The following is a 25,001-nucleotide window of genomic DNA, read 5'->3' as shown; positions in this document are numbered from 1 at the left end:
ATACTTTTTAAAAAAAATCCTTTTTCTGAACCAACCTCAGGACCAAACTGCTTCAAGGTTCCCCATTTTAACTGAAGAGGAATGAAAAACCAAATGCCTTCAAGTCCTGAAGGAGTTGCTTCTTCCTGTGTTCAAAGTTGAAGAGAGTAGTGTGCTTTTTCTTCCACTGCCCTGTTTGGTTTCTGCCTTTAGAATTCAAAGATGTGTTTCACTCCTGGACACCTAACAGGCTGAGATTTACATGTGAGAAAACATCCCCCAGGTTATTACCAAGGAGGCAAAAATTGCTCCCACCCAGTTTAGCTGCCTTTCAGGAAAGAGACTGGAAAAATGGAAACGAGGGAGGGGAAGGAGATTCTATCTGAAGCTGAGGACAAGTAACACAGGTGAATCCAAAGTAATGGAGGCAAATATTAAAAAGAATATTATTTATTATCTTCTTTATTAATACTCACATGTAACCTTTGCTTTTACACAAAAGTCTACTTTAGAAGAATGAAGAATGCCTCCTCGGCTTATCATGCCCAATGGGGCTTTTTGTTTCTGGACCACTTCCCCTTTCTCCACCCCCACCCCCACATCCAAATTACTCTTAACATGTTCACAGATACCACGAATATTTTGTAAACAAGATTTGGGTTACTGGAACTTGATTTCATTAACATCCCACTTCAAAATGGAAGGCAGGTGGAAGACAGGGTAAGAAATAGGAGAAAGAGGACAAGAGAAGGCAAAGGAGAGAAGAAGAGGGGCACCTGGTCAGAACGTTCAAGTCTTGCCTTTTCTTAGGGGTGTGTATTTTGTGGCTGTTCCTTGAAATGCACTGACTCAAAACATTGACAGCAAGTGTGTGTGTGATTATTTATATATCTATAATAGAATATGTGGGCTTCCTCCGTTTGAGTCTGGACTGTGTCTATTTAAACACACTACGATCCTCTTTATAGGTATCACCACAGGGAATCAGGTCTCCTGGGAACCCCTTTTAGAGACGGGGCTTCCGAAGCAGGGTCTTGCTGAGGTCTTTGACCTCCTCAGGGCTGTTGACCCGCTCATAGCCCAGGACGGCCATGGGCTGGTAGCAAAACTCCTCCACCTGTTTGATCTGCTGGAAGGTGAGGGCCGTCCGCCAGGCATTGGCGGCCTGCGTGGCATTGCGTGCAGATACCACGAAAGGCTTGGAGGAGGAGCCCGAGCCACTGGTCATGTTCAGGGCAAACTGCTCCATTTCGGGGCTCACCAACAGTCCCACAAAATCGTACACTCTCCGTAGTGTCTTGACGGGGTCTCCCACCAGGTCCTCGTACCGCACCACCAGATAGTGGCCCTGCAGCCAGTCAGGGGGCTGCAGGGCTGTCTGCAGCGTCTTAGCCATACTATTGCAGATGACCTCCATAGCGCCCAGAGCGTGGTAGTCTGCGGGGCCGCCCACGCCCTCCTTCTTGGCGCCAAGCTTGTGGCCCGCGGCCTCCAAGAAGGGCATGCGGTGAGCTCGCGGGTCTCGGCTGCGCACCACCTGTAGGCTCTCACGGATGAGACCGTGGCGCGAGCGGATCCGTGAACTCGCCACCGCGCGGGGATCACGCACCAAGTGGATGACTTTGAGGTCCAGGGCCGGGTCTCGCAGCAGTGGCGCCAACACCGCCACGTCGAAGACGCGCACACCCTTTATGACTAGTGTGCGGTACTTGCGGCACTCCTCCTCGAAACGCGCCAGGCGCTGTGGCGGGCACTTCTTGCACACGCGGTCGTCCACCAACCCCACGACCTCCTTGCGGTAGGCGGGGCAGAGTGGTGACGAGCACACCACCTTGTTGGTGGCTGCGCCGAAGATGCCCAGCGTGGTGAGGTTGCGCCCCCCGCTGCCCGCGGGGCTATACAACTGGAAGACAGAGAGGTCGCAGCGGTAAAGAGCGCTCAGCATGTCCCGCGCTGCCCCCTGCAGGGAAACGGCGTCCCCCGGATACAGTTTTTGCCATACATGCCACACTGGCTCGTAGAGAAAGAACACCTCGGGATTCTGGTTGAATAGCTCGCCGAAGAACGACGAGCCAGAGCGCCACGTGGTGAACACGTACACCAGCTGCCGCTTGTCCCCGACGCCCCCGGTGCCCCGAGTGCCATTGCCTGGAGGGGCCGCAACCCCCGCCATCCCTGCCGCGGCTGCAGGAGCCGCCCCGACGGCGGCAGCGGGAGGGCGGTAAGGAGTGCGGAGGTCCAAACGGGCATGAGCACGGGGCGGCCCGGCCGGAGGCGGCCCTGGGCGCCCCCAGCTGCCTCCGGCTGCCCCCGCTGCGGCACCCAGCGGCCCGTCGGGGTTGCACTGCTGCAGCGGCTCCTTGTGCCACTTGTAGTCCAGGAGGTTGAGCATAGTGAGCACCAGCAGCAGTGCATAGCCCGCGCACAACACCAGCGCCTTCCTACGGAACACCTTCATTCCGAGAGGGGACGCGGGCCAGCGGCGTCCTGGGCGCCGGGGCCACTGCGGGAGCAGGGCACGCGGCGCGGCTGCAGGCGCAGCCTGGAGCAGCCGAGGGAGCGCGCCCGGGGGCAGAGCTCGCTGCGGGCTGCGGCTCATCACAGGCACAATCCGGGCCGGCGGCGCGGCGGAGGCAGCCCTGCAGCCCGGGAAGGGGACGCAGCGGGCTGGCTGCTGGCGCCGGGACTCGGGCCGCGACTCCGAGGCGGGCGCGGCGGCTGGTCCCCAGCGCCCAAGGCTGGCTCTCCCATGGCAGCGGCTCCGGGAAGGACCTGCGAGGGGAAGCGGAGTGAGCGGATGCGCCCCAATCTCCCTCCCAGCCTCCTCCTCCTAAGTAATGCCCACCCTCGGTTCTGCCCGGTTCCTCCGCTCACCTGGAGCCGAGGGCGCGCCCGGGAGAGGCCCCGGATCACCGCCCGGCGGACTGTCCGGCTGTCACTCGTTCCTCGATTTCGCTCCCTCTCGCTTCCGCTGGGGGTCCCCGCACCTTCGAGGGGTCTGGGGAGTCGGCCGACTTATCCCTGGGCAGTTTCCGGGCAGCGGGCGCCCTGCGGCTCGGGAAGAAAAACTTTCACGCGGCCCAGAGCCCCGCTCCGCGCTCCGCCGAACCCGGCGCCTCCCGGCTCCAGCGACGTCTCCTCCGCTCTCTCGGGACCGCAGCTTCCTGCCTCGCTCAGGGGAACGAAGCCGGCTGGGGGCGATGGCTGGGGGCGGCTTATATGGGACTCAGCTCCCGGCATAGCGGCGCAGCCCCTCTCGCTTTCGGCCTCCGTGCGGCGAATTTTCCCACCTCTCTGGCAGCAGTGGATGGGGCACAGCGCGACCCCGCAGCGGCGGCGGCGGCTGCTTCCATCACCGGGAGGATGCCCGGGCGGACAGCGCAGGCAACCTCCGCCGCTCCGCAGCCTCCGACTGGCCCAAAGGACCCTGAACACACAGCTCTAGCCAAGGAAACCCCGGTGTGCAGCACTGCCCGACCCGACCCGCCCCGCCCCCGGTACCAGCGCTTCTGGCCAACGAGGTATTTAAGCAAAGAAAGACCCCGCCGCAGCCGCCGCCGCAGCCGCCGCGCGAAAGCGGCGCCCAGGAGGATGCTGCTACCCGATTCCCCTTACGCCGGGCGCCCGCAACGCGCTCGGACCAGCCTCTGCGCGGCTCCTGCCAGCCGGCGCCCGGTTGGTGCGCGCCGCCGTCTGTCGCCGCGGCTCCTCCCCTCCGCCGCGCAGCCCTCCCCTTTCGCCGGCCCCGCCCCCGCCCCCAACGCCGAGCCGGCTCCCACCGTCGCTGCCTTGGGGGCTGGAGACGCGACCCGCTTTACCGCGACGCGCGGGGGCTGCAGTCCACGGGTCCGAAGGCTTAGCTCTCTGCGCGCAAAGCGCCGGGATGCGAACGCTGGATTTGGAGCTCGTCGGTGCCGAGAGCTGCCAGAGAGTTGGATTCTGCGTGCAGCTGCCGGACTCGGCCCCATGTTTTTGCTCTCAGAAAGAGTTGGTGAAGTTTGGGCAGAAATCCCCTGTCGGCCGTCCGCTCCACGCTTCCCTCGGGGCCGACACTGCCAACCTCTCCGGGCACTGAGGACAACTCTGCGCCCTGGAGCGGTGGGAGGACGCGGAGCGCCGTTCTCTGGCTTCCGACACCCTGCCCGCCCTCTCTAGTGGGTCTGTGGCTGCGCCCTCTCGAAGGAAGTAATAAATCTTTCTGACCTTGGGGGTCAGAGGAGACGCTTCAGTTTTCCGGAGGGGCGTGCGGGCGGGGCCGTCTTTCCGCTTTACTGGACCTCTGGCCGGGGCTGCTCTTGTTTCATTGTGCCCCACGCCGATGCTCTCCGCATTTCCGCTCGCGGTGCTGCGTCCACTGTGATTGACGTCCTCTGGAATTGGGGTGATGGGGGAGGGGAACGCCCCGTTCTAATTTGCAGAAAAATACTTGTCCCGCTTCTTGGTTTTGTAGATGAGATCAAAGAACTTGACCCCAAAGGAAACACCGTTGTTGAAAGAAAATCATTTTTCAGTTGCTTTAAGTACTTTTGTTTAAGGTTATGAGGAAAAGCGTCTCTCTCTCCCCCCAACTCCCTCCCTCCCCAAGAACACTAAGCTGTAGCCTCAACTTCATCTGTAGAATGGGGACAGTTGTAACAGCCTCCGGAGACTGAACGGTGGTTGAGTATCAGAGCGCGCACACGGAAGGTTAGACCTGAGTTCAGGCCTCCAAGTGCCGAAAAGGGAATCTCTGTGGGGCCTGAGGCTCAGCACCCTCGGATAAACAGAGCTCTCGCTGATCTGGAGTTTTGTTGCCTCCTGTCCCAATAGAGTTTTTAGAAGTTACTGCACAATTATCTTTGTAGCGTTTCGGGCAGACTTTTCAGAGGAGCGTTCTAGCATTAAAATATTGCTGTTTGCGCCATTATTCTTCCGTGAGTCTTACAGAATCCCCTGAGTACAAAGACTTGAAAAGCGACTTAACTCGCTTTCCATGGGTTTTTAACTCTCTTACGGATTTAGTTTCAGGGGAGAAAAATGTTCAAAAAACTTGATTTATCCTTGTTTTCCAGAAAAACCCATAATGTCACGAGTACAGTTCAGCTTATTTTTTCTCCTGGGGAGGGGGATTGGGACAAGGACACTAGTAGAGCTCAAATTTTATATCCAGCTTTCTCAAATAATATGGCATTGCCTCTGGAAGTGGGTCGAGACAGGCAAGAATCCCTGTTAACAGACGAAGGTGGTAGAGTTTAATTGAGCGACTCCCCATCTTTTCCTTTTCTGGAATCCCCAGCCTCCCTTCGCCTACTCTCTCAAATGCCCCTGCCCCTTTTTCACCACCTCTTTTACCACGAAAACTAAAATGACATTGGTGCATGAAAAGACTGATGGGAGAGAGAGGGAATTGGGGAGGAAAGTAAATCTCAATTTTAATATTCAACATGATTCCAAGAAAAATAATTTCTAATATTTTTCATTTAGTTTCTGGCTTTGTGCTTACCCAGAAAAAAACTGAATTGCATTAGTCGATGTAGGGACCCTTTTTAAAAACAATTGTTTGTATACAAATAATTCCGTTTGCAATTTTGTAACACTTTACTGGTGTTGGCAAAATAGTAAATCCATTTGCCAGTTGCCCCCACAGTGCTCAGCTGGCATAAATTTACGGGTTCTGGCATCTCCACCCTCTCCTTGCTTGCAAATATTTTCCCATTTTGCATGGTGTCATGATTAATTCTGAACTTTGTTATAGCTAATGACATCTGAAAACTTCATAATGCCTTCCTTCCCGCATTTGTTTGGAAATTCCTTTCATTTTAATCTACTTATTTTAGCATAGTAATGACCCAGACATAATATGTCACATAATGTCACTTACACAAGAGCCAGTCATGCCACAGGGCTAGCCTTAATTTCGGCTCACTGGTTTAGTTTGTCACAATTCCATCTCCCCCAGGATGCTCCTTCAGTCTCTGTCTTCTCTGCTGCCTGTTATGTTCTATTGGAAACTGTCAGGCCTCTGAGCCAAAGCTAAGCCATCATATCCCCTGTGACCTGCATGTACACATCCAGATGGCTGGTCCTTGCCTTAACTGATGACATTCCACTACAAAAGAAGTGAAAGTGGCAGGTCCTTGCCTTAACTGATGACATTACCTTGTGAAATTCCTTCTCCTGGCTCATCCTGGCTCAAAAAGCTCCCCCACTGAGCACCTTGGCACCTTGTGACCCGCCCCCCCCCCCCCGCACCACACCTGCCCACCAGAGAACAACCCCCTTTGACTGTAATTTTCCTTTACCTACCCAAATCCTATAAAACGGCCCCACCCCTATCTTCCTTCACTGACTCTCTTTTCAGACTCAGCCCGCCTGCACCCAGGTGATTAAAAAGCTTTATTGCTCACACAAAGCCTGTTTGGTGGTCTCTTCACACTGATGCGAGTGAAAGAAACTTGCTGTGGTTTTTGCTTCATCCTGGACAAATGTCCAGAGATCTTCAAGGACCTTCTTCCAGAGTCTGAACTGGGGAAAGATGCAAGGCTGGGTTACCTGAACAGTTCCCTTTTGGGCCTATCTGTGTGAATCCTAGAAGATTCACCTTTGGAAAATGTTTGCCCCTGGGCACCAAGATAGATTCACTCCCTCGTATTTTGAACAAATATGCATTTTCAATAGAACTTGAGATTATAGATTCAGGTTACTCATAATCCTTGATTTAAGATATGCTGCCATTGTTAGTCCAAGAGTGGCCCTTTTAAATGTCCTATGTTTTAATATAATGAATATGCATGAACCCATTACACAGCCCAAAAACCTCCAAGAGTAACCGCTCTACTTAGTTTAGAAACTTAGATGAAATGATAAAGTTCTAACAGAAAGAAAAAACAACTTGCTTTAACAATCTCAAAAAGATACAAGACTACTTATGGCCGGGCACGGTGGCTCATGCCTGTAATCCCAACACTTTGGGAGGCTGAGGTGGGCATATCACTTGAGCCTAGGAGCTTGAGACCAACCTGGGCAACATGGCAAAACCCCATCTCTACAAAAACTACAAAAAAATTAGCCAAGTGTGGCAGTGCATGCCTGTAGTCCCAGCAACTCGGGAGACTGAGATGGGAGAATTACCTGACCCCAGGAGGTCAAGGCTGCAGTAAGCCATAATGGTGCCACTGCACTCCAACCTGGGCAACAGAGTGAGACCCAGTCTCAAAAAAAAAAAAAAAAGAAAAAGAGGTTGGGCACGGTGGCTCACACCTGTAATCCCAGCACTTTGGGAGGCCGAGTTGGGCAGATCACCCGAGGTCAGGAGTTTGAGACCAGGCTGAAACCCCGTCTCTGCTAAAAATACAAAAATTAGCCTGGTGTGGTGGTGCGCACCTGTAGTCCCAGCTACTCGGGAGGTTGAGGCAGAAGAATTGCTTGAACCCAGGAGGCGGAGGTTGCAGTGAGCCAAGATCGCGCCACTGCACTCCAGCCTGGGCAACAGAATGAGACTCTGTCTCAAAATAAAAGAAAAGGAAGGAAAAGAAAGAAAAAGAAGAAAAACAGTACCTATAAATTGAAACAACACTATTACCAGAGGGATTTAAAGGAGGGTTCCACCAAACTTTCAAGAACTAGATTGTTTCAGTCTTATCTCTATCAGAGAAGAGAACAAGAGGGAATATTTCCCCCAACTCATTCAAAGGGGATAATAACTACAGAGGGATTTCAGAGAAGAAATTTGGTACTGTCTCTGATTAATTTATACATAAAACTCTTAAATAAAATATAAGCAAAACAAATCCACTCAAGTGGGGAAAAACGGACAATAAACTAGAACCAATTTGGGTTTATCCCAGAAATATAAGGATGACAATAAATATTTAGTAAGCACCTATAATGTACCAGGTGCTGGTCTAGCTATGTGAGATGCAAAAGTGAAGCAGACAGGCCTAGACCCTACCTTCATGAAGTTTACACTCTAGAGTGGGAGATACTCAGTGCACACACATTTAAACAAATAAGATTATTTTAGAGAATGGTAAGTACTATAGAAGAAATAAAATATTAATGTGATGGAGAGTGACTGGAAGCAGCTATTTTTAAATTGGGAAAGTGAGGTTTGCAAAGGGGAGGTGACCCTTGCAAAGAATGAGGATGCAGCCAGATGAAAACTGAGGGATGAGAGTTGCATGCAGACGATACTGCAAGTGCAGAAGCCCTGAGTGGGGATGAAGTCTAGCCCAGTGAATGCGATTATGCTGTCTACCTGATTGGGGTATGCCTGGTTTACAAAACCTGAAGGGGTTTCCTTAACATAGACTTTAAAAAGCAATTTGTTAAGAAGCACAGATTGGGCACAGTGGCCCACTCCTATAATCCCAGCACTTCGGGAGACCAAGGTAGGAGGATCAATTGAGCCCAGGAGTTTGAGACCAGCCTGGGCAACATAGAGAGACCCGCCCCCCAAAACCCTCCCACTACCCCTTACCCCCATATCTACAAAAAATATTAAAAATTAGCTGGGCATAGTGGCACAGGCCTGTAGTCCTAGGTACTCGAAGGCTGAGGTGGGAGGCTCACTTCATTCAGCCCATGAGTTCAAGGCTGAAGTGAGCCATGTAGGTGCCAATGCACTCCAGCCTGAGTGATACAGCAAGACCCTGTCTCAGAAAAAAGGAGGAGGTGGTGGCAGGGGGCAGGAAGGGGAAATAAGAAAAAGAAGAAGCACAAAATGGATGTTATGGGAGAAGCGCACACAGGTTTGCTTCTCTAAGAACATATGTAGCTAATTTCTAAATGTGTCACTCTGGTGTTGTCTTTGAGCACCACTCTCTCTTCCCCAGACTCCAATTGGAGTTCCTCAGCCTTTCTGCATCTTCACCTTTGAGACCTAGCCCAGCTGTCTACTTCCCGGGTCTCACCCCAGCCTGGAAGATTGGTAACAAAGCCTGTGGCTTCTTCTTGCAGTTTTTTCCTTCCAGATATTAGAGGACAGGAGCTAGCTAGCTGGACCAGGAGATGCTCCGCCACCACACCTATAACCACTGACTTCTCTAGTCCGCCAGCCATTGCTCTGTTCCCTGTGGTAGGCATCCTATTGGGTTCTGCCTGACCCACATCCATTCTTTTCTGTGGTAACAGTATCTGAACCAATGCACCCCATTGTACGTGGATTTGGTGGGACCTTCAGCCAAAGTACTCCTCCCCTCCTCCCAAGGGGCAGGTACATGACCCAAGCTCAACCAATTAGATGTTTTCTCCATGAAAGTTGCATTCATTCATTCACTCAGTCACTCATTCGGTCATCCTATATGTATTGAGTTCCCACCATGTGCCAAGCAATCTGAATCTTTAGCAGAGAGATTCATAAGAAGGAAAATGGTTGCTGCCCTCTCGGGCCAACAGCAGAGCCCTAAAGCAATGGCTCATTATCTCTCAGAAGGGACCCTACCCTTTTTAATACTATTGTTTGTTCTTTCTTTAAAGTCTGTGAGCTACCCCAAATGCTTCCCCAAATCCCTTTCGCCTCCTGCTTATGTTACTCACCGTCCATTTCTGTTATTTACAATCAAAAATTTCTGGCTGGGTGCAGTGGCTCATGCCTGTAATCTCAGCACTTTGGGAGGCCAAGGCAGGTGGATCACTTGAGGTCAGGAGTTCAAGACCAGCCTGGCCAACATAGTGAAACCCCTTCTCTGCTAAAAATACAAAAAACTAGCCAGACGTGGTGGCATGCACCTGTAATCCCAGTTACTTGGGAGGCTGAGGCAGGAGAATCGCTTGAACCCAGGAGGCAGAAGTTGCAGTGAGCTGAGATTGTGCCACTGTATACCAGCCTGGGTGACAGAGCAAGACTCCATCTCAAAAAAAACAAAACAAAACAAAACTCTAATTGACAGGCTGGCTCACTGCCTAACTACAGATTTGGTTTCATTCATGCTTTTGTCCCTGTGCCTTGTTCTCCATCTGTCCTTACAACGGGGCTTTCTCTTTGAATCCCCACTTTTAAATTCTGGTTTCTAGAGAGCTAGTCATCCTAAGGAACTCCGTCTCTGCCCCACATCAACATCAGTGGCCTCATCATTCACATCTTTCCTTGGGCTTGATTGTCACCATCACTGGCTGGGCTGCTCCCTTGTGACCCCTGACAGCCGGGATTGCCTTTACAATAACGAGTGTACTCTTCTCATTGGATTTACTTCCAAAAACACATCTAATTATCATTATCATTATCTCTTGATTTCTGTCCCAAAGACTTTCTGGGTTCTTTTACTATTATTTAGTTATAGCCCCCTCTATCTTTTTTTTTTAAGATAGTAGGTATGTGAGGTAGTTCACAAAGAATAAAACCAAAAAAAAATGATAAAAAGGAAAATAACATAAATCCAGGGGTATGGTCTGTGTAACAATTCATTCCATAAGGTTTTGCATTTGCTAGAGGCAAACAGCAACAACAAAACAGCTTTGAGTTTCCCAGTAATCATAGTAAAAAAGGAAAATTAGCTGGGTGTGGTGGCTCACACCTGTAATCCCAACATTTTGGGAGTCTAAGGCAGGCAGATCACTTGAGGTCAGGAATTCGAGACCAGCCTGGCCAACATGGTGAAACCCTGTCTCTACCAAAAAATACAAAAGTTAGCCAGGCATGGTGGTAATGCCTATAACCCCAGCTACTTGGGAGGCTGAAGTGGGAGAATCACTTGAACCACTTAAGGTGGGAGGCAGAGGTTGCAGTGAGCCAAGATCTCACCACTGCACTCCAGCCTGGGTGACAGAGTGAGACCCTGTCTAAAAAAAAAAAAAAAGAAGAAGAAGAAGGAAAATTGTGAAATCGCTTAAGAGATTCACAGCTTTGCCTGACATAGGGACTCAAGAAAAAAATCTTACCTTCCTTCAATAATGTGAGCTTCACTCATGTGATTTCTTTATTCACTGCTTTATTCTCAATAAAGGGAATAGCACAGTGTCTGGCATATAAGTGCTCGATACATATTTATTGACTGACTTACTCTGGCCCCTTATAAAAGAATTATGTGTTATAGAAAGTAGACTATGTCCTTCAATATATCTCTACAATAAAAACTACTGTAGAGTCAGCTAGGGATGTGCTGGTTCTTATAAACCAAATCAATGCAATCAAATGGTATAACATCAATGCTCGGTTCACTAAAGGCAATTTCGTGTGGACTACATCCACCGCTCTGGAGGTCTGGCCTGCTGACTCATCTGAGCAGGTTTTGCAAAGCTATTTTCACCCCAAAGTGAGTAGGGATGACGAGCTTCTAGGAAGAAGCTTCTTGGAGAAACTCCTGCAGAGAAACAAGAGACTTAGTTTCTGTCACCTCTTTCCACAGCTCCCTGCCAAACCTTCCCAACAGTAGAAGCGGCATCTTTTGCTACCCTCAATTAGAAAGTGGTCTTGAACCATTTTGAAAATTATTTCAATTTTCCCCTGGGCTTTCCCCTCAGTTTCCCATGATTCATGAGTTATGAACCCACCAGATAGGACTAAAGTCAGCTCTGTCCAGTGTGCCTTGCGCTGACCACTGTCCCTCACCTCTGTCTGGAGCTCCAGCTTCTGGGAATTCCTCCCTGGAACAAGCCTTTTCTCTCCATGGGGGCCTGCCCCTGATGACTGGGTGCTTAGAGGGACCTGGTGAAAGTACCACCTGGTCCTAATGGCTCAGGAGAGATGAGCCTTGCTGTATTCTGAAATACAACATTTGAAATCCTGGAAAAGCTTCGACACTGAGGTTTTAGTAGATGATCAGAAATGCTTTAAAAATAAGTAACCAGCCCGGGCACGGTAGCTCACATCTGTAATCCCAGCACTTTGGGAGGCCGAGGCGGGCAGATCATCTGAGGTCAGGAGTTTGAGACCAGCCTGGCCAACATGGTGAAACCCCGTCTCTACTGAAAATACAAAAATTAGCTGGTGTGGTGGCAGGTGCCTGTAATTCCCAGTTACTTGGGAGGCTGAGGCAGGAGAATCACTTGAACCCGGGAGGCGGAGGTTGCAGTGAACTGAGATCATGCCACTACACTCCAGCCTGGATGATAGAGCAAGCCTCCATCTCAAAAAAAATAAAATAAAATAAGTAACCAGTCATCAAAGTCAACTGTCATGAGGAAGCAGAGAAAATGTCACATTAGTAGAAATTCCAAGAGCCATTCATATGGCTCTTCAGTAATAGAATTCTGTTTAAAGAAATAAAGCAATGTCTACTGTAATACCCCCATGCCTTCAATGTCACTTCTACATCAGGTACTGCAGAATCTGATTTAAAAGGTTGCCAATTGGAAAACCTCTTTATTGGCAGAAAAAAATTAAGTTCCTTGAAATTTAGAAAACAGATCAGCTCCGGTACAGAATTTGGAATCAATCCTAGATTGAATTCCTTACAGGTTTACTTTCTGGGTCTATGTTCTTGGAAAAGATATGAAATTTCTTCAGGCCTCAGTTTTCCCCATCTGTAATACAGAGCTAATAGCTGTCTCATAGAATGGCTAGGAAAACCTGGAGAGAGCTCGGAAATAAAACCCATGTCATGGCACAGCACGGACTGGTTAGGAAATAATAATTCTGCCCCAACCCCCAGGGAAAGCCCAGGGCTAAGAGCCTCTTTTTCCTGGGGAGGAGATAAAGCCGGTTAAAAGGAGAATTCAGGATCTACAAACAGGATGCTGCATCACTTTCTTTACCCCTTTCTTGATAAGGACATTGGGGACTTGGTTTGGTGAGGTCCTTTTGCGGGGCAGGGAGGGTTCTGGTTGAGGTTTGTAAGGGAAGAAAGATGGAGAGGAGATTTCAGTGATCAGCGGAGAGGAAGAGGCCCTTCGCAGCCAGTTCACCTGTGACTTTCATCAGTCTAGACATCCACTTGGCCTTGCTATCCAAAGTGTGGTCAGTGGATCAGCTGAATTGGAGTCACCTGAGAGCTTGCTAGAACTGTGGAATCTCAGGGCCTACACCTCCTGTGTCAGAATCTGCATTTTAACAAGACCTCTGAGTGATTGGTCCACATTCAAGTTTGGGAAGCATGGTAGCAGCCACTATAGTATTTAATGTTGAGTAAACCTCCACAATAAATAACTCAGTGTTGTCCAGGTGGGTGAACTGAGCCCCCCTGCCTTTTCTGTTGCATGAGGTTATCAGGTGCATAGTAAACGCTTCTTCTGGAGCAGCTGCTAGCCCATGCAGTGCACTTGTGAAAATTAGAGAGACAGGTCCAGAATGGCTATATTAAAAAGGCAAAAAATAACAGATGCTGGCAAGGCTTCGGAGAAAAGGGAACGCTTATTGGCAGTGATGTAGGATTTTTTCTTCTCGGTCACTTTGCAAGCCAGGGACCTCCGGCCAGCAATACCCCTCCCAGGCCCCACTTGGCCACGCTAGCATGCCCCAGCTCACCTGTGTTATAGCTTGTGCCCGCGTTGGGCCATTCCTGAGCTCTTGTACCACACCCTATTTACACCTATCACCTGACAGGATTTGCAGGATAATTGCCCAGAACTAGAATGCTGATCCAGATTTTTACATTACCCATCCCTTCTGTTTCTTCTGAGCTGCAGCCGGAGATCACTGGTTGGTTCACAGGAATAAGCAGAGTTAGTCTAAAAGGTAGGCAAAAATTTAACTAATAAGACTAGAATTTAATAACAAGTATATGATAACTTTTAAAAAATAATTTTTCTCTCTCCAGTCGTCATTTTAGTTAAAAAAAAATGATAGGACTGAATTGTTCGCAAAATAAGCTTTAGTCTTATACTTGGCCTGATTATTTGCATCAGGTGCAGCAAGAATAATTATTTTTCACATAGGCTTTTAAAATTGGCTTTGATGGGGCCGGGCACAGTGGCTCACGCCTGTAATCCCAGCACTTTGGGAGGCCGAGGCAGGTGGATCACCTGAGGTCAGGAGTTCATGACCAGCCTGATCAAAATGGTGAAACCCCCGTCTCTACTAAAAATACAAAAAATTTAGCTAGGCATGGTGGTGGGTACCTGTAATCCCAGCTACTTGGGAGGCTGAGGCAGGAAACTCACTTGAACCCGGGAGGCGGAGGTTGCAGTGCGCCAAGATCACACCACTGCACTCCAGCTTGGGTGACAGAGTAAGACTCTGTCTCAAAAAAAAAAAAAATGGCTTTGATGGAACTCTGTTCAGGAATCTCAGATAAGACCTTTTAAAGCTGAGCCCAGCCATGGGTTTGTACCCTCAAATACCTATGAGTTGGGTAAATTCCTCTTTTTTTTTTTTGAGATGGAGTCTCACTCTGTTGCCCAGGCTGGAGTGTAGTGGTACAATCTTGGCTCACTGCACTCTCCGCCTCCCGGGTTCAAGCAATTCTTCTGCCTCAGTCTCCCGAGTAGCTGGGACTACAGGCAAGTGCCATCATGCCCAGCTAATTTTTTTGTATTTTTAGTAGAGATGGGACGTCACCATTTGGGCCAGGCTGGTCTCAAACTCCTGGCCTCAAGTGATCCACCCACCTCGGCCTCCCAAAGTGCTGAGATTACAGGCATGAGCCACCGCACCCAGCCTAAATTCCTCTCTTCTTGAGGTCCCAAGATGACATGGGGCTCCTGGGACTGTTAGGAAGTGACATTCTTTACTCACCACAGGTTAGGAACCCTGTATAGGGACTAGGTAGACAAGGTATGAGGCCGGTTTTCCCAACAGGCTTCTATTGGCTCTGCAAGTCAAGCTTGATTTTTTTAAGGGAAGCATGCCCTTTCCAGTCCAAGCCTTGGTAAAAACAACCAGTTTCTCCAACTGCATCCTGCTGCAAAACAAAATGGATTCTTGTTGATTGCACTGATGCAAATAGCTATGTTGCCATAAGTTAAGAATATTCACAGTTTCCAAATTCTAGAGAAACCAGGCAGAGAGAAACAAATAAGCCTCAAATTTTGTTCACAGGAGTATACCTTACTCAATTGTTAAAAGCTATAGATAGCTCAAAAGAAAAGTTTCCTTGGCTCTGAAAAACAAAACAAAGATCAGCAATGTTTTAAGCAAAAAAGTTTAAAAAGATTACTTCAGTTTTATGTTAGTTCAGTCCATTCAGTTAACTCTTATTGGCTTGATATTCATGAACATTTCAGCTCTTCATGAGTCCTGTATGTTTTCCTCTATTCCAGTGTTACAATATCCAAAGCTATCAGAAACCTGCATTTGAGATCAGCTGTCAAAGTCCTATAGCTGATTATAAACCATAGTTTGAAGAGGATCAAAACAAAGCAACAATTGTCTGTGAATGACAAAATGTCTTTGGGTAGTCACAGTCAAAAATATGATTGACAAAGGAATTTGCTTATTTCTGTGATTTGCAATAATATAACCTTAATCATGATTGATAACATATACTCAGATATTAGAATTTTAGAAATCCTATACAATTTTGGGACATATATTAATATTATTCACTGAAATATAACCTGAAGGTTAAACCTTATTTTTATTTTGGCAATCCCAAATAAATAAACATGTCAAATAATCCTGTTTACCTCTCTTTCGGATGCTCCAGGGGCCCTCTGTAGCATCCAAAAGTAAGGATTTAGAAAAGACAATTTTGAAGCTGAAATTTGATTTTGGGAGGCCTATCAAACATGCTAAATGTTCAAAACACTTGATAGTTTGAAATAAAATTCCAGGTTACCACAAGTCATTTAGCCAAAATGATGACTCAAGAATTTTTTAAAAGGCAAAAACCTTTCATTATCCTTTACTATTACATGAAAATCTTGTTCAAAAGAGAGAAAATCTAATTTCGCCCTTGCATTAGTCTGCTATTAATGTCAACCACAATTTTTTAATGAAACCTTATAAATAATTCTATCCAATCTTAACTAGTTTGGTCATGAGGTGAGATTCTTATAGACCTTTTATAACCCTTTATAAGTTTTTGTTAAAGAGCAGATTAGTGCCTTAAGAAAATCTTGCTGTGCTTTTATTTCAATGCTCAATTTATGGAAAAACCATATAATATCCTTTTGAATCTAGTCAATATGTTCATGCACAGAGTTTCTCTTACAAGATTAATTTTTACAAACCTTCCACAACTTGGTTAAGCCTTTAGCTTTATCTTATTTAATTTAAAACAATCTTTTAACCCTTTAAACTACACAAAAATTTACATTTTCATGCCTTCTAATAATTTTTACTAAAAACATGTTTTACTTTTCTTACACACCTTGCATGTAAATCTGTTTTGAGTAGTCTCAATTACATGTTATAATGGTAACTCTTACCAATTTTTAATTTTAATGTAAAACCTGGTAAGTTATTTTAATTATGTGCTAGGTGCAGCTAAGGTCTGACACTTCCCAGCATAATTAGGGGCATAGTTAACGCCATATGTCCCCAGGCCTTACCAAACTGTAAAGCAGGCAAGTTGAACAAATTTTCAAAAGCCAAAGAAGCAGTTTATAACCTTAAAACATTTAGCAAACCTAGTGTCTGACCTGCATAATCTACACCATATATTTACATTTTGAAGACATTTGTATTTTACCAATTATCTTTAAAGCTGTTTTTATTTCTCAAGTATGAAAGTCACATGAACTAAAAGGCATTACAGCTTTTATTTTGTTTCTTCAAAAAAAATTGATCTAAGTGCTTATTTCTTTAGGCCAATCAGTTAGAGCTCTTTTTTATAAACATCACACATACAACACATATATAATTACACAGGCAGACAGAAGAAGATCCAGTAGTTGTAGGATTTTTCATTTACCAATCTACTAATTGGATTACTGGCTTCAGGGTGGAGCCCTTAAACAAACAGGGCTAGGAAAACATGCAGTTTCTAGGGCCTAATAAACAGGCATAGCTGGATGACAAAAACAGATTTTGAGAGGGATATATCTGCTTTTAATTCCTGGGGTTTCATGAGGAAAAAGGAGGTCTTTTTTCCTAAACAGAGTCCGTGGCACCTTCTCTGTTTTTCCCAAGGAGTCCCATGCTCTCAGAAGTTCCCTTAGGGCCTCTTATGTGTGCATTGAGTGGCAAGACAAAATGGAGAAAAATAATTCAGTCAACTGAGGAGAAAAAACATCTTCCAGCAACACAAGATCCAATAAGAGAAAAAAAAATGAAGATCTTTTAAATATACCTATAGCTTGGATATCTACTTTTAGTTAAGCTGGTTTTTAACCATAACATTCTTTAAGAAAATACTTTTAAATCCTTTGTTACCCGACTTTAGCCAAGTGGCCAATATTTCTGGCTTTTGAACTTTACCAAAAGTAACCTCACAGGTGAAACCAACAAGCCTCAACTAAGGTTATGACTTAACTACGAGCATACAAGGTATTTTCAAATAGGTGGTAAGCAGTTTTCACAAAATCTGAAATCTTTAAAGGTAGCTCAGAGAAAGGAAGATTTAAGAAAGGAAGTTAGAAGTTGTTCTTCGAGGGGAGATATTAACTAGAAAGTACTCATTCCCATTGTAAAATGGCAGAGACCAAAAGAAAGTACTGCCACATGGTTACAAGGTCAAGCTCCCAAGGACATAAAACAAGATGGAGAACCCACCTAGTTTTTTTTTCAAAACTTTACAGTGATCTTTACCATTCCTTTACCAGTTTGCACAGGGAGAGAAAGGTCAGAAGTACGACTGGTTAAAAAAACCTTTACCCTTTGCCGGCATGTCAGGTTTCTGGGTTCCCTACCCCCAAGTTCAATTTTAAGCCAAGCAGTTTAAGGTTTGGGGAAATTAGCTTTTCCCTGTTTGGGGAATGCATCCGAGGGGAGTGTCCTGTGGTACAGGGACACAATTACCTATCCACAAAGAGAGGACAGAGGAAGAAAAGGAAAAAAAATAAAAGTTCTTTTTTGCAATGGAGTCCCAGTGATTCAGGGGGCATTTGAGAGAAATACAGACTGAAGATGATTGCTTACCCATTTTAAAAGGTGGGGAGGACTGTCCCTTAGTTCCTTTCTCTTCCCAGCAAATATCAGGGTATGTGAGCGTCAGAAAGAAAAGACATTCCCCTTCTTTCTTCCATCCTTATATCCCGAGTCCTGGTGACCTCAGCAGGGTGACATCCATGGGTGCCAATGCAGCTTTCACCCATGTTAACAGGAGGCCCAGGTGGTAGGAATTATCCACACTCACCCACGCACTACCTGTACACCATGCTGTCGGTAACCTTTGAGTTTCCCAGACCTCATTTATGCCATGGATACTAGCATGACCTCTATCCACGAAATGGAGGGGGTGGGGGGGCACCTAATCAGCAGGAATTAGTCATGCTCACCTGCGCTGTTCCCCTTGACTTCTGTTGTTGTCTGCCTCTGGATCCCTCAGATCTAGCTTTTCTTTCTAGGGCTTCAACCTGAAGCTTGGAATTGAGTTTGGGACAAAAAGGTGTCTCAGGAGGATGCACAGACTCATTAAGTTAGGGAGTCCCATGAATTGGGTCCTGGCCTAGTAAGACACCTTTCAAAAGGAAAAAAACCTCTCACACAGAAAAGCTCCCTGTATTTGCAGGGCTATGTGAACTCCTGACATGGTGGAGAAAAGAAAAAAAAAAAGCTCAAGTGCAGGGGGGGAAGGTGCCTGGGGAAAAAAGCCTCTTGATCTATGAAAATGGGTTCCTTCAGTAGGGGAAAAACTCTTGGATCACTGTACCCTCCTTGCCAGGCAGAAACCACATTGTTCTGAATGGCATATCTGATGGCTAGGCCAAATGCTCATTCTACCTAGTAATATCTCTGCAATATACAACACCGTTAACATTATAAAAGAAGAAATAGGCACCGTGACAGCCCCCAGAAAAGAAGAAAAATAACATAGAAAAGACTGCTGGATTGGAACGAGGCCAACATTCCCAAACCCTGAGAGCTATTGGCTAGGGGGTTGGGGTCCTCTCCAGCGCCCTGTCCTCTGTAGCCAGGCCATTCATTCTTAATGGGCTCGCCAGAGGTTCAGCGCTTCATCTGCCTTCAGAAAAAAGTCTGAGGACAAGAATCCTCAGAAAAAAGTGAAGAGTCTAGGTCTACATTTATTCGCTCTTCAGGTATCCCAGACAAGCCCCCAAAATAACGTAGGATTTTTCTTCTTGGTCGCTTTGCAAGCCAGGGACCTCCATTCTGGGCCCTGTTTGGACACTCTGGCATGCCTCAGCTCACCTGTGTTATAGCTTGTACCCATGTTCAGTGATTCCCAAGCTCTTGTACCACACCCAAGAAGAATGAGAATATGCTCGACATTGAAGGGTGAGGAGGGCAGAGAATTTTATTTATTTATTTATTTATTTGAGATAGAGTCTCGCACTGTTGCTGAGGCTGGAATGCAGTGGCACAATCTCGGTTCACTGCAACCTCTGCCTCCCGGGTTCAAGCGATTCTCCTGCCTCAGCCTCCCAAGTAGCTGGGATTACAGGCAACTGCCATGATGCCCAGCTAATTTTTTGTATTTTTTTTTAGTAGAGATGGGGTTTCACCATGTTGGCCAGGCTGGTCTTTAACTCCTGACCTCATGATCTGCCCACCTCAGCCTCCCAAAATGCCAGCAGCAGAGAATTTTATTAAGTGATGAAACAGCTTTCAGCAGAGAGAGGATGTGGGGGTGGGCACCCTACACAAAGGCAGGAAAGTCCCCAGTGTGGCTGGGTCCGGGGCTTTTTATGGACTCAGAGTGGGAAGTATGTGCTGATTGGTTTTGAGTATGCAAAAAGAATGGTTAAAGTGAAGGCACCACTCAAAGGTGGGCATGATTGTGTAGAACACCAATTAGGAAAGGGTAGGTATATGTAAAATAGGTTAAGGGTGAAGATCAACTAGAAGAAAGTACGCCAAATAAGAAGACAAGTTCTCAATCTGGTCCAAGGATTTAACCTGTAGCTTGGCTTTCAGGCTTTAAAATGCCTTTGGCTTGGAGGTGGGGTTTCACCAAAGACCCAACCCTCTCTGCCTAGGCATTTGGCTGCCTCCTGCTACTCTCAGTGGGAGTGTAAATTAGTTCAGCCACTCTGGAAAGCAGTTTGGAGCTTTCTCGAGCAACTTAAAACAGAACTACCATTTGACCCAGCAATCCTATTACTTGGTATATATCCTAAGGAAAATAAACCATTCTACCAAAAAGACACATGCACTCATATGTTTCATCAAAGCACTAAGCAAAGATAAGGAATCAACCTAGGAACCTATCAACAGTGGATTGGTTAAAGAAAATGTGGTGCATGTACACCATGGAACACTACACAGCCATAAAAATACACAATCATGTCTTTTCCAGCAATATGGAAGCAGCTGGAAGTGATTATCTTAAGTGAATTAATGTAAGAACAGAAAACCAAATACTGATGCTCTCACAAGTGGAAGCTAAATACTGGGCACATATAGACATAAAGATGGCAACAGTAGATACTAGGGACTACTATGAGGGGAGAGAAAGAGGGAGACAAGGGTTGAAAAACTACCTATTGGTTACTATGCTCACTACCTAGGTGATGGGATCATTCATACCCCAAAGCTCAGCATCACACAATGTACCGTACCCATGTAACAAACCTACATGTACCCCCTGAATCTAAAATAAAACTTGAAATTAAAAAAGAATGGACCGGGCACGGTGGCTCACACCTGTAATCTCAACACTTTGGGAGGCCAAGTCAGGTGGATCACTTGAGGTCAAGAGTTTGAGACCAGCCTGGCCAACATGGTGAAACCCTGTCTCTACCAAAAATACAAAAAATTAGCCAGGTGTGATGGCAGGCGCCTATAGTCGCAGCTACTGAGAGGGCTGAGGTGGAAGAATCGCTTGGACCTGGGAGGCGGAGGTTGCAGTGAGCCAAGATCACACCACTGCACTCCAGCCTGGGCAACAGAGTGAAATTCAATCTAAATAATAATAACAATAATGACATTATAATAATATAAAATAACAAATTACTTCATAATACTTTAAAAGAGAGAGAGATGTGTCTCCCTCCTCTCTCCTATGCAGCTCCTCACCAGGGTACACAGCCAGAGGGCAGATGCAGGATGGATTTCAGTGGCATTCACTGCAACACTGGTGATTTGTTGCCAGATATAACCTGTACAACTGTATGAGGGCCTGTAAAAATAAGTAAAATAATGCTTAAAAATTCCCCAAAATTAGTCCACCACCTTAAACCTCCACATGTACCAAAAGCAGCAGAAATAGCTGCTTTGCTTGCATTAGCCAGAAAGAAAAAGAAATTATAGCCACACTTCATTACAGTAGCAACACATTGTGACACTGGTTCTCTATGAAGAAAGACAAGCGCTCTGGGCACGTCGTGAGTCTCACAGTGTACATTGCCACACACAGAAGCAAATTCTATTCTAGGCAATGTTATCTCTTATCCATGTAACTTATAAACTCTTATGCAGAGACATGCAATTTTCCACAGGTGATCTCTGTGCTTATGTGTGTAATTTCTATGGTGTACTGGTGAGTGAAGTGGAATGTACAATTTCATACAGATATCATTTGGCGTCACAGGATTAAAAACCCAACAGGGGAAAACACTGAATAAAGAAAGTAGCTCTCAATCTAGTTGGTTTCATTCCGCGTCTTCTCAGTTCTATTATTAATCTCTTTCCCCCTTTCATCTTCTATCGCAGTTGCTGAATTCTGAATTCCCAAAGTTTTTTGTTTGTTTGTTTTTTTGGAGACAGAGTCTTGCTCTGTCACCCAGGCTGGACTGCAGTGGTGGGATCCTGGCTCACTGCAACCTCCGCCTCCCAGGTTCAGGCGATTCTCCTGCCTCAGCCTCCCAAGTACCTGGGACTAGAGGTACGCGCCACCACGCCCAACTCATTTTTGTATTTTTAGTAGAGACGGGGTTTCACCATGTTGGCCAGGCTGGTCTTGAACTCCTGACCTCAGGTGATTCGCCCGCCTCGGCCTCCCAAAGTGCTGGGATTACAGGCGTGAGTCACCGCACCCAGCCGTATTCCCAAAATTTTATGTCAACTCTTTATACTTTGGCTCAGATCTTGTCTAATTACATGCTGAAAAGTTAGATGCGATTTTGGTTCAAAATGTAACATCTCATTAGTTTTCAGACGATATATCTTCGTCCTTCTACAGGTTTCTCTTCTCAGTCACAACATTACATGTTCAAAGGAACAACCTTTCAGCTCAAGTACAGTTTCTGCCACATCCATTTCTAGAGCACAAAATGTTTTGTTGATTTCGTGCACTGTTTCTTTGCTTTGCCTTGTTAGCTGTCAATTTTTATGCACAATTTTATTGTTAGGACACAACTTATTATGCAGGAAAGTCTCTTCTGCAAATCCATGCCCCACTTACAGTTTTTGGAGACAATCTGCATTGTAATGCCACAGGTCAAATTCCAATTCAACAAATAACCTAAACCCCTAGCCTTTCTATGAAAATGTTGTTTTCTTAATCTCCAGCCAGTGTTCCATTTGTCATTTATTTCAGGATCTAATTGGCTTGATGAAATTTTTATGCAGCATAAGAAATTAGGAATTTATTGTAGTGAGATACTGTTTTGATTTTTATGACAAGCACCTGGGTTCACCCAGATTTTTTTCCCATCATTATTTTAATGATAGATATTTTGTTTCTTTTATCCCCAGTATCTCATCTGCCTAGAACAAGGAGACTGGTGTGATTTTGACCTGTCATTGTAGTTCATCATTGTATACTCATCATAGTGAGCCATGCAAATGTATAGCCATTGCCACTGCCTGGACTCTGTGCCCGAAGAATGCAAATTTGATGTACGACATCATGACACGTGGTGTTGTGCTTGGCAGAATGGCAGCACCAACGAAGCAGGAACAGTAGTCACTGATGACAGAAGGAAGCGCTCTCCTACTGGTGAAAATTAATTCTTCTCAGTTAACATGCATGGCACTGCTCTGGAAGCTTTTGGATCTCTGGCTTGTTTAGCTCTGTCCACAATAATGTGGAAGCCACAACATCTTTACATATTTGGAGCATTTTTGCTGGTGTCACCAGATCACGGCTCTTGGGTATCCATTTCTCAAATGTGGCCCTTCTGCATAGAGTGCTGTGTTGGAGAGGAACCTAAGAGAGGTGGTGGCAGTTGGTATGTTTTGGCTGAATGGCATTGTTTCTTAAACAGCTGGATTTGGCCAGCCATCATGGCCATCAGTTTGGTGTTTACGGCCCTTATGAAGCTCCCATTTCACTCAAGAAGGCAATCGTTTACTTATGTAGTGCTGGAAACCCTTAGAAATATGTGCTCAATAGTTGCAGATGTACCCACAGCTTTCCCCTGGTCCCAGCCTGGGTCAGCAATCTTTTACATCCTTTTAAATAACCCACACTGCAATCCCCCAATAGAATATTATCCATCTGGTTATTTATGGCAAAGTGCTGAATATGCACTGTGTTTACTTGGGCTCACATTTAGTCTAATCCCATGGTTCCTCCTGATTCAAAGTCTTGATTTACCTACAAGACCTCCCACATCACTGATTCTTGCTGTCAGAGGAAGGCGGATAATGTCATCAGCTTGCATGGTTTACTTTCAAAGCAACTTGCAGATACTAGTCCTTATATCTCCCACGAGAGAAGGATGGAAATTTTAAGAAGACTGAACATGTGGTACTAATTTTGCCCATAAATAACTAGGTCCAGCAGAATTTTAGCAACTTTATTTCAGTGTCTCCCAAGGACTACTGAATGCCTAAACACTGCTCAGAGAACAGAGAACTAAGAAAAGAAGATCTTCTCTCTATCCTCCCACATCCAATCATTCTCCTCCCCATTTCTCCCACAGAAATGCCACCTGATTGGCAGCAAATAAGCAGGTAAGCCTCATGGGCCACATTAGACATACATAAACATGCCAAATAACATACATAAACAACTGAGATACATAAACTGACCTAGTCCAATGGTACTGCAAGCCAATGACAGCAAAAGGAATGCTGAGTCCACAATCAGGAGCTTCTTTCTGCCCTTGAGTTCTGTGTTTATTCTCCAGAGTCACAGTCTCTTTCAAGTGGTCCAAAGACCTTCTTAAAGTGAAATTTAAACACTCCCTGTCCTCCCATAAATCACTATGTCCAAGGTTGGGTACTGACAGCCTGTTGGAAACACCCTCCAGCTGATTCTGGTGCACACTTAAGTTGAGGAATCACCGTCCGTGGCAGCAGCACACACCTTGACTCAGCCTTTCATGGTCTTTTCCCCGATTTGGAAAGTCCACTGGTCCCATGCCAATCTCTATCCAAAGAAAGCCTCATCCAGGGAGACTTACAGAATTACTACAGGAAAAAGCAAAAGCTAATGCCCAGAACTCCTTCCGGAGCTCATGTCTGAACCGCTGAGTTAGCTGATATTATAGAGATGCATGTGCTTGTCTTATTTCCTTTTGTATGGGTTCCTAAACCTCATTCATTGCTCTACTACTTTTATTCTCTTTCACCATAAACAAATTCCACTTGTCCTATTGTTTAATATTTTCTTTCATCTGACTCACTGTTCAAGACCTAATTTATGTTTATTTTAAATAAAAATTATATACCACCACAGTAAGTTGAAACCATTATCATGTTCTAGAAATGAAAAGTAACCAAAAAATAAAACAAAAAAGTTATAACATAATAGTTTGATTATGGCCTATAAAAGGCTTAGACATATTCCTTATTTTTTTAAAGGAGGGGGAGATTAGCTTTTAGAAAGCATTAAAGACAGAATGCCCTAAACTAAAATTGAAAATCATTTCTCATTCTCCTAAAAATTACCTCATGAGTAAGTAGTAGGGTTCCTAGTCTTTAAGAAACTCTGCCCCAGATATTTAAAGTTTCTCAAAGACAAGGGTAGTGCATTATGGGAGCTATTGTGATTCAAAGGTAGACGTATTGCTGCATAACAAATCAATGTGAACATTTTCTAGTACCGTCATGTACATCTTTAAAACCACTTCAGGACTTAGCATGAGTGCTTTGCATATGGAGTGCTCTGAACAAATATTTGTTGAGGGAATGAATGAAGGAATGTACAAACATCCTGGCTGTAAAATTGATTTTGTACCTTTTCTCAATTTAACTTCTCCATTAACCTCTAGCG

At 45.8% G+C, this 25,001-nt stretch overlaps 1 protein-coding gene across 1 annotated transcript; it reads right to left on the bottom strand.

Annotated features, from left to right (window-relative positions):
• Positions 1-413: 413 nt before the first annotated feature.
• Positions 414-3,631, bottom strand: CHST2 (carbohydrate sulfotransferase 2). Its single transcript, XM_034957560.4, has 2 exons — positions 2,854-3,631; positions 414-2,751 (listed from the first exon to the last, which is right to left on the bottom strand). The coding sequence occupies exon 2, from the start codon at positions 2,576-2,578 to the stop codon at positions 986-988; it is 1,593 nt and encodes a 530-aa protein (XP_034813451.2). The 5' UTR covers positions 2,579-2,751; positions 2,854-3,631; the 3' UTR covers positions 414-985.
• Positions 3,632-25,001: the final 21,370 nt, after the last annotated feature.

This window comes from Pan paniscus, chromosome 2 (assembly GCF_029289425.2).
Source record: "Pan paniscus chromosome 2, NHGRI_mPanPan1-v2.0_pri, whole genome shotgun sequence".
In the NCBI taxonomy this organism is placed as follows: domain Eukaryota; kingdom Metazoa; phylum Chordata; class Mammalia; order Primates; family Hominidae; genus Pan; species Pan paniscus.
Note: the sequence above shows the minus strand (reverse complement) of the source record. Positions and strands in the feature narration are given on the sequence as shown.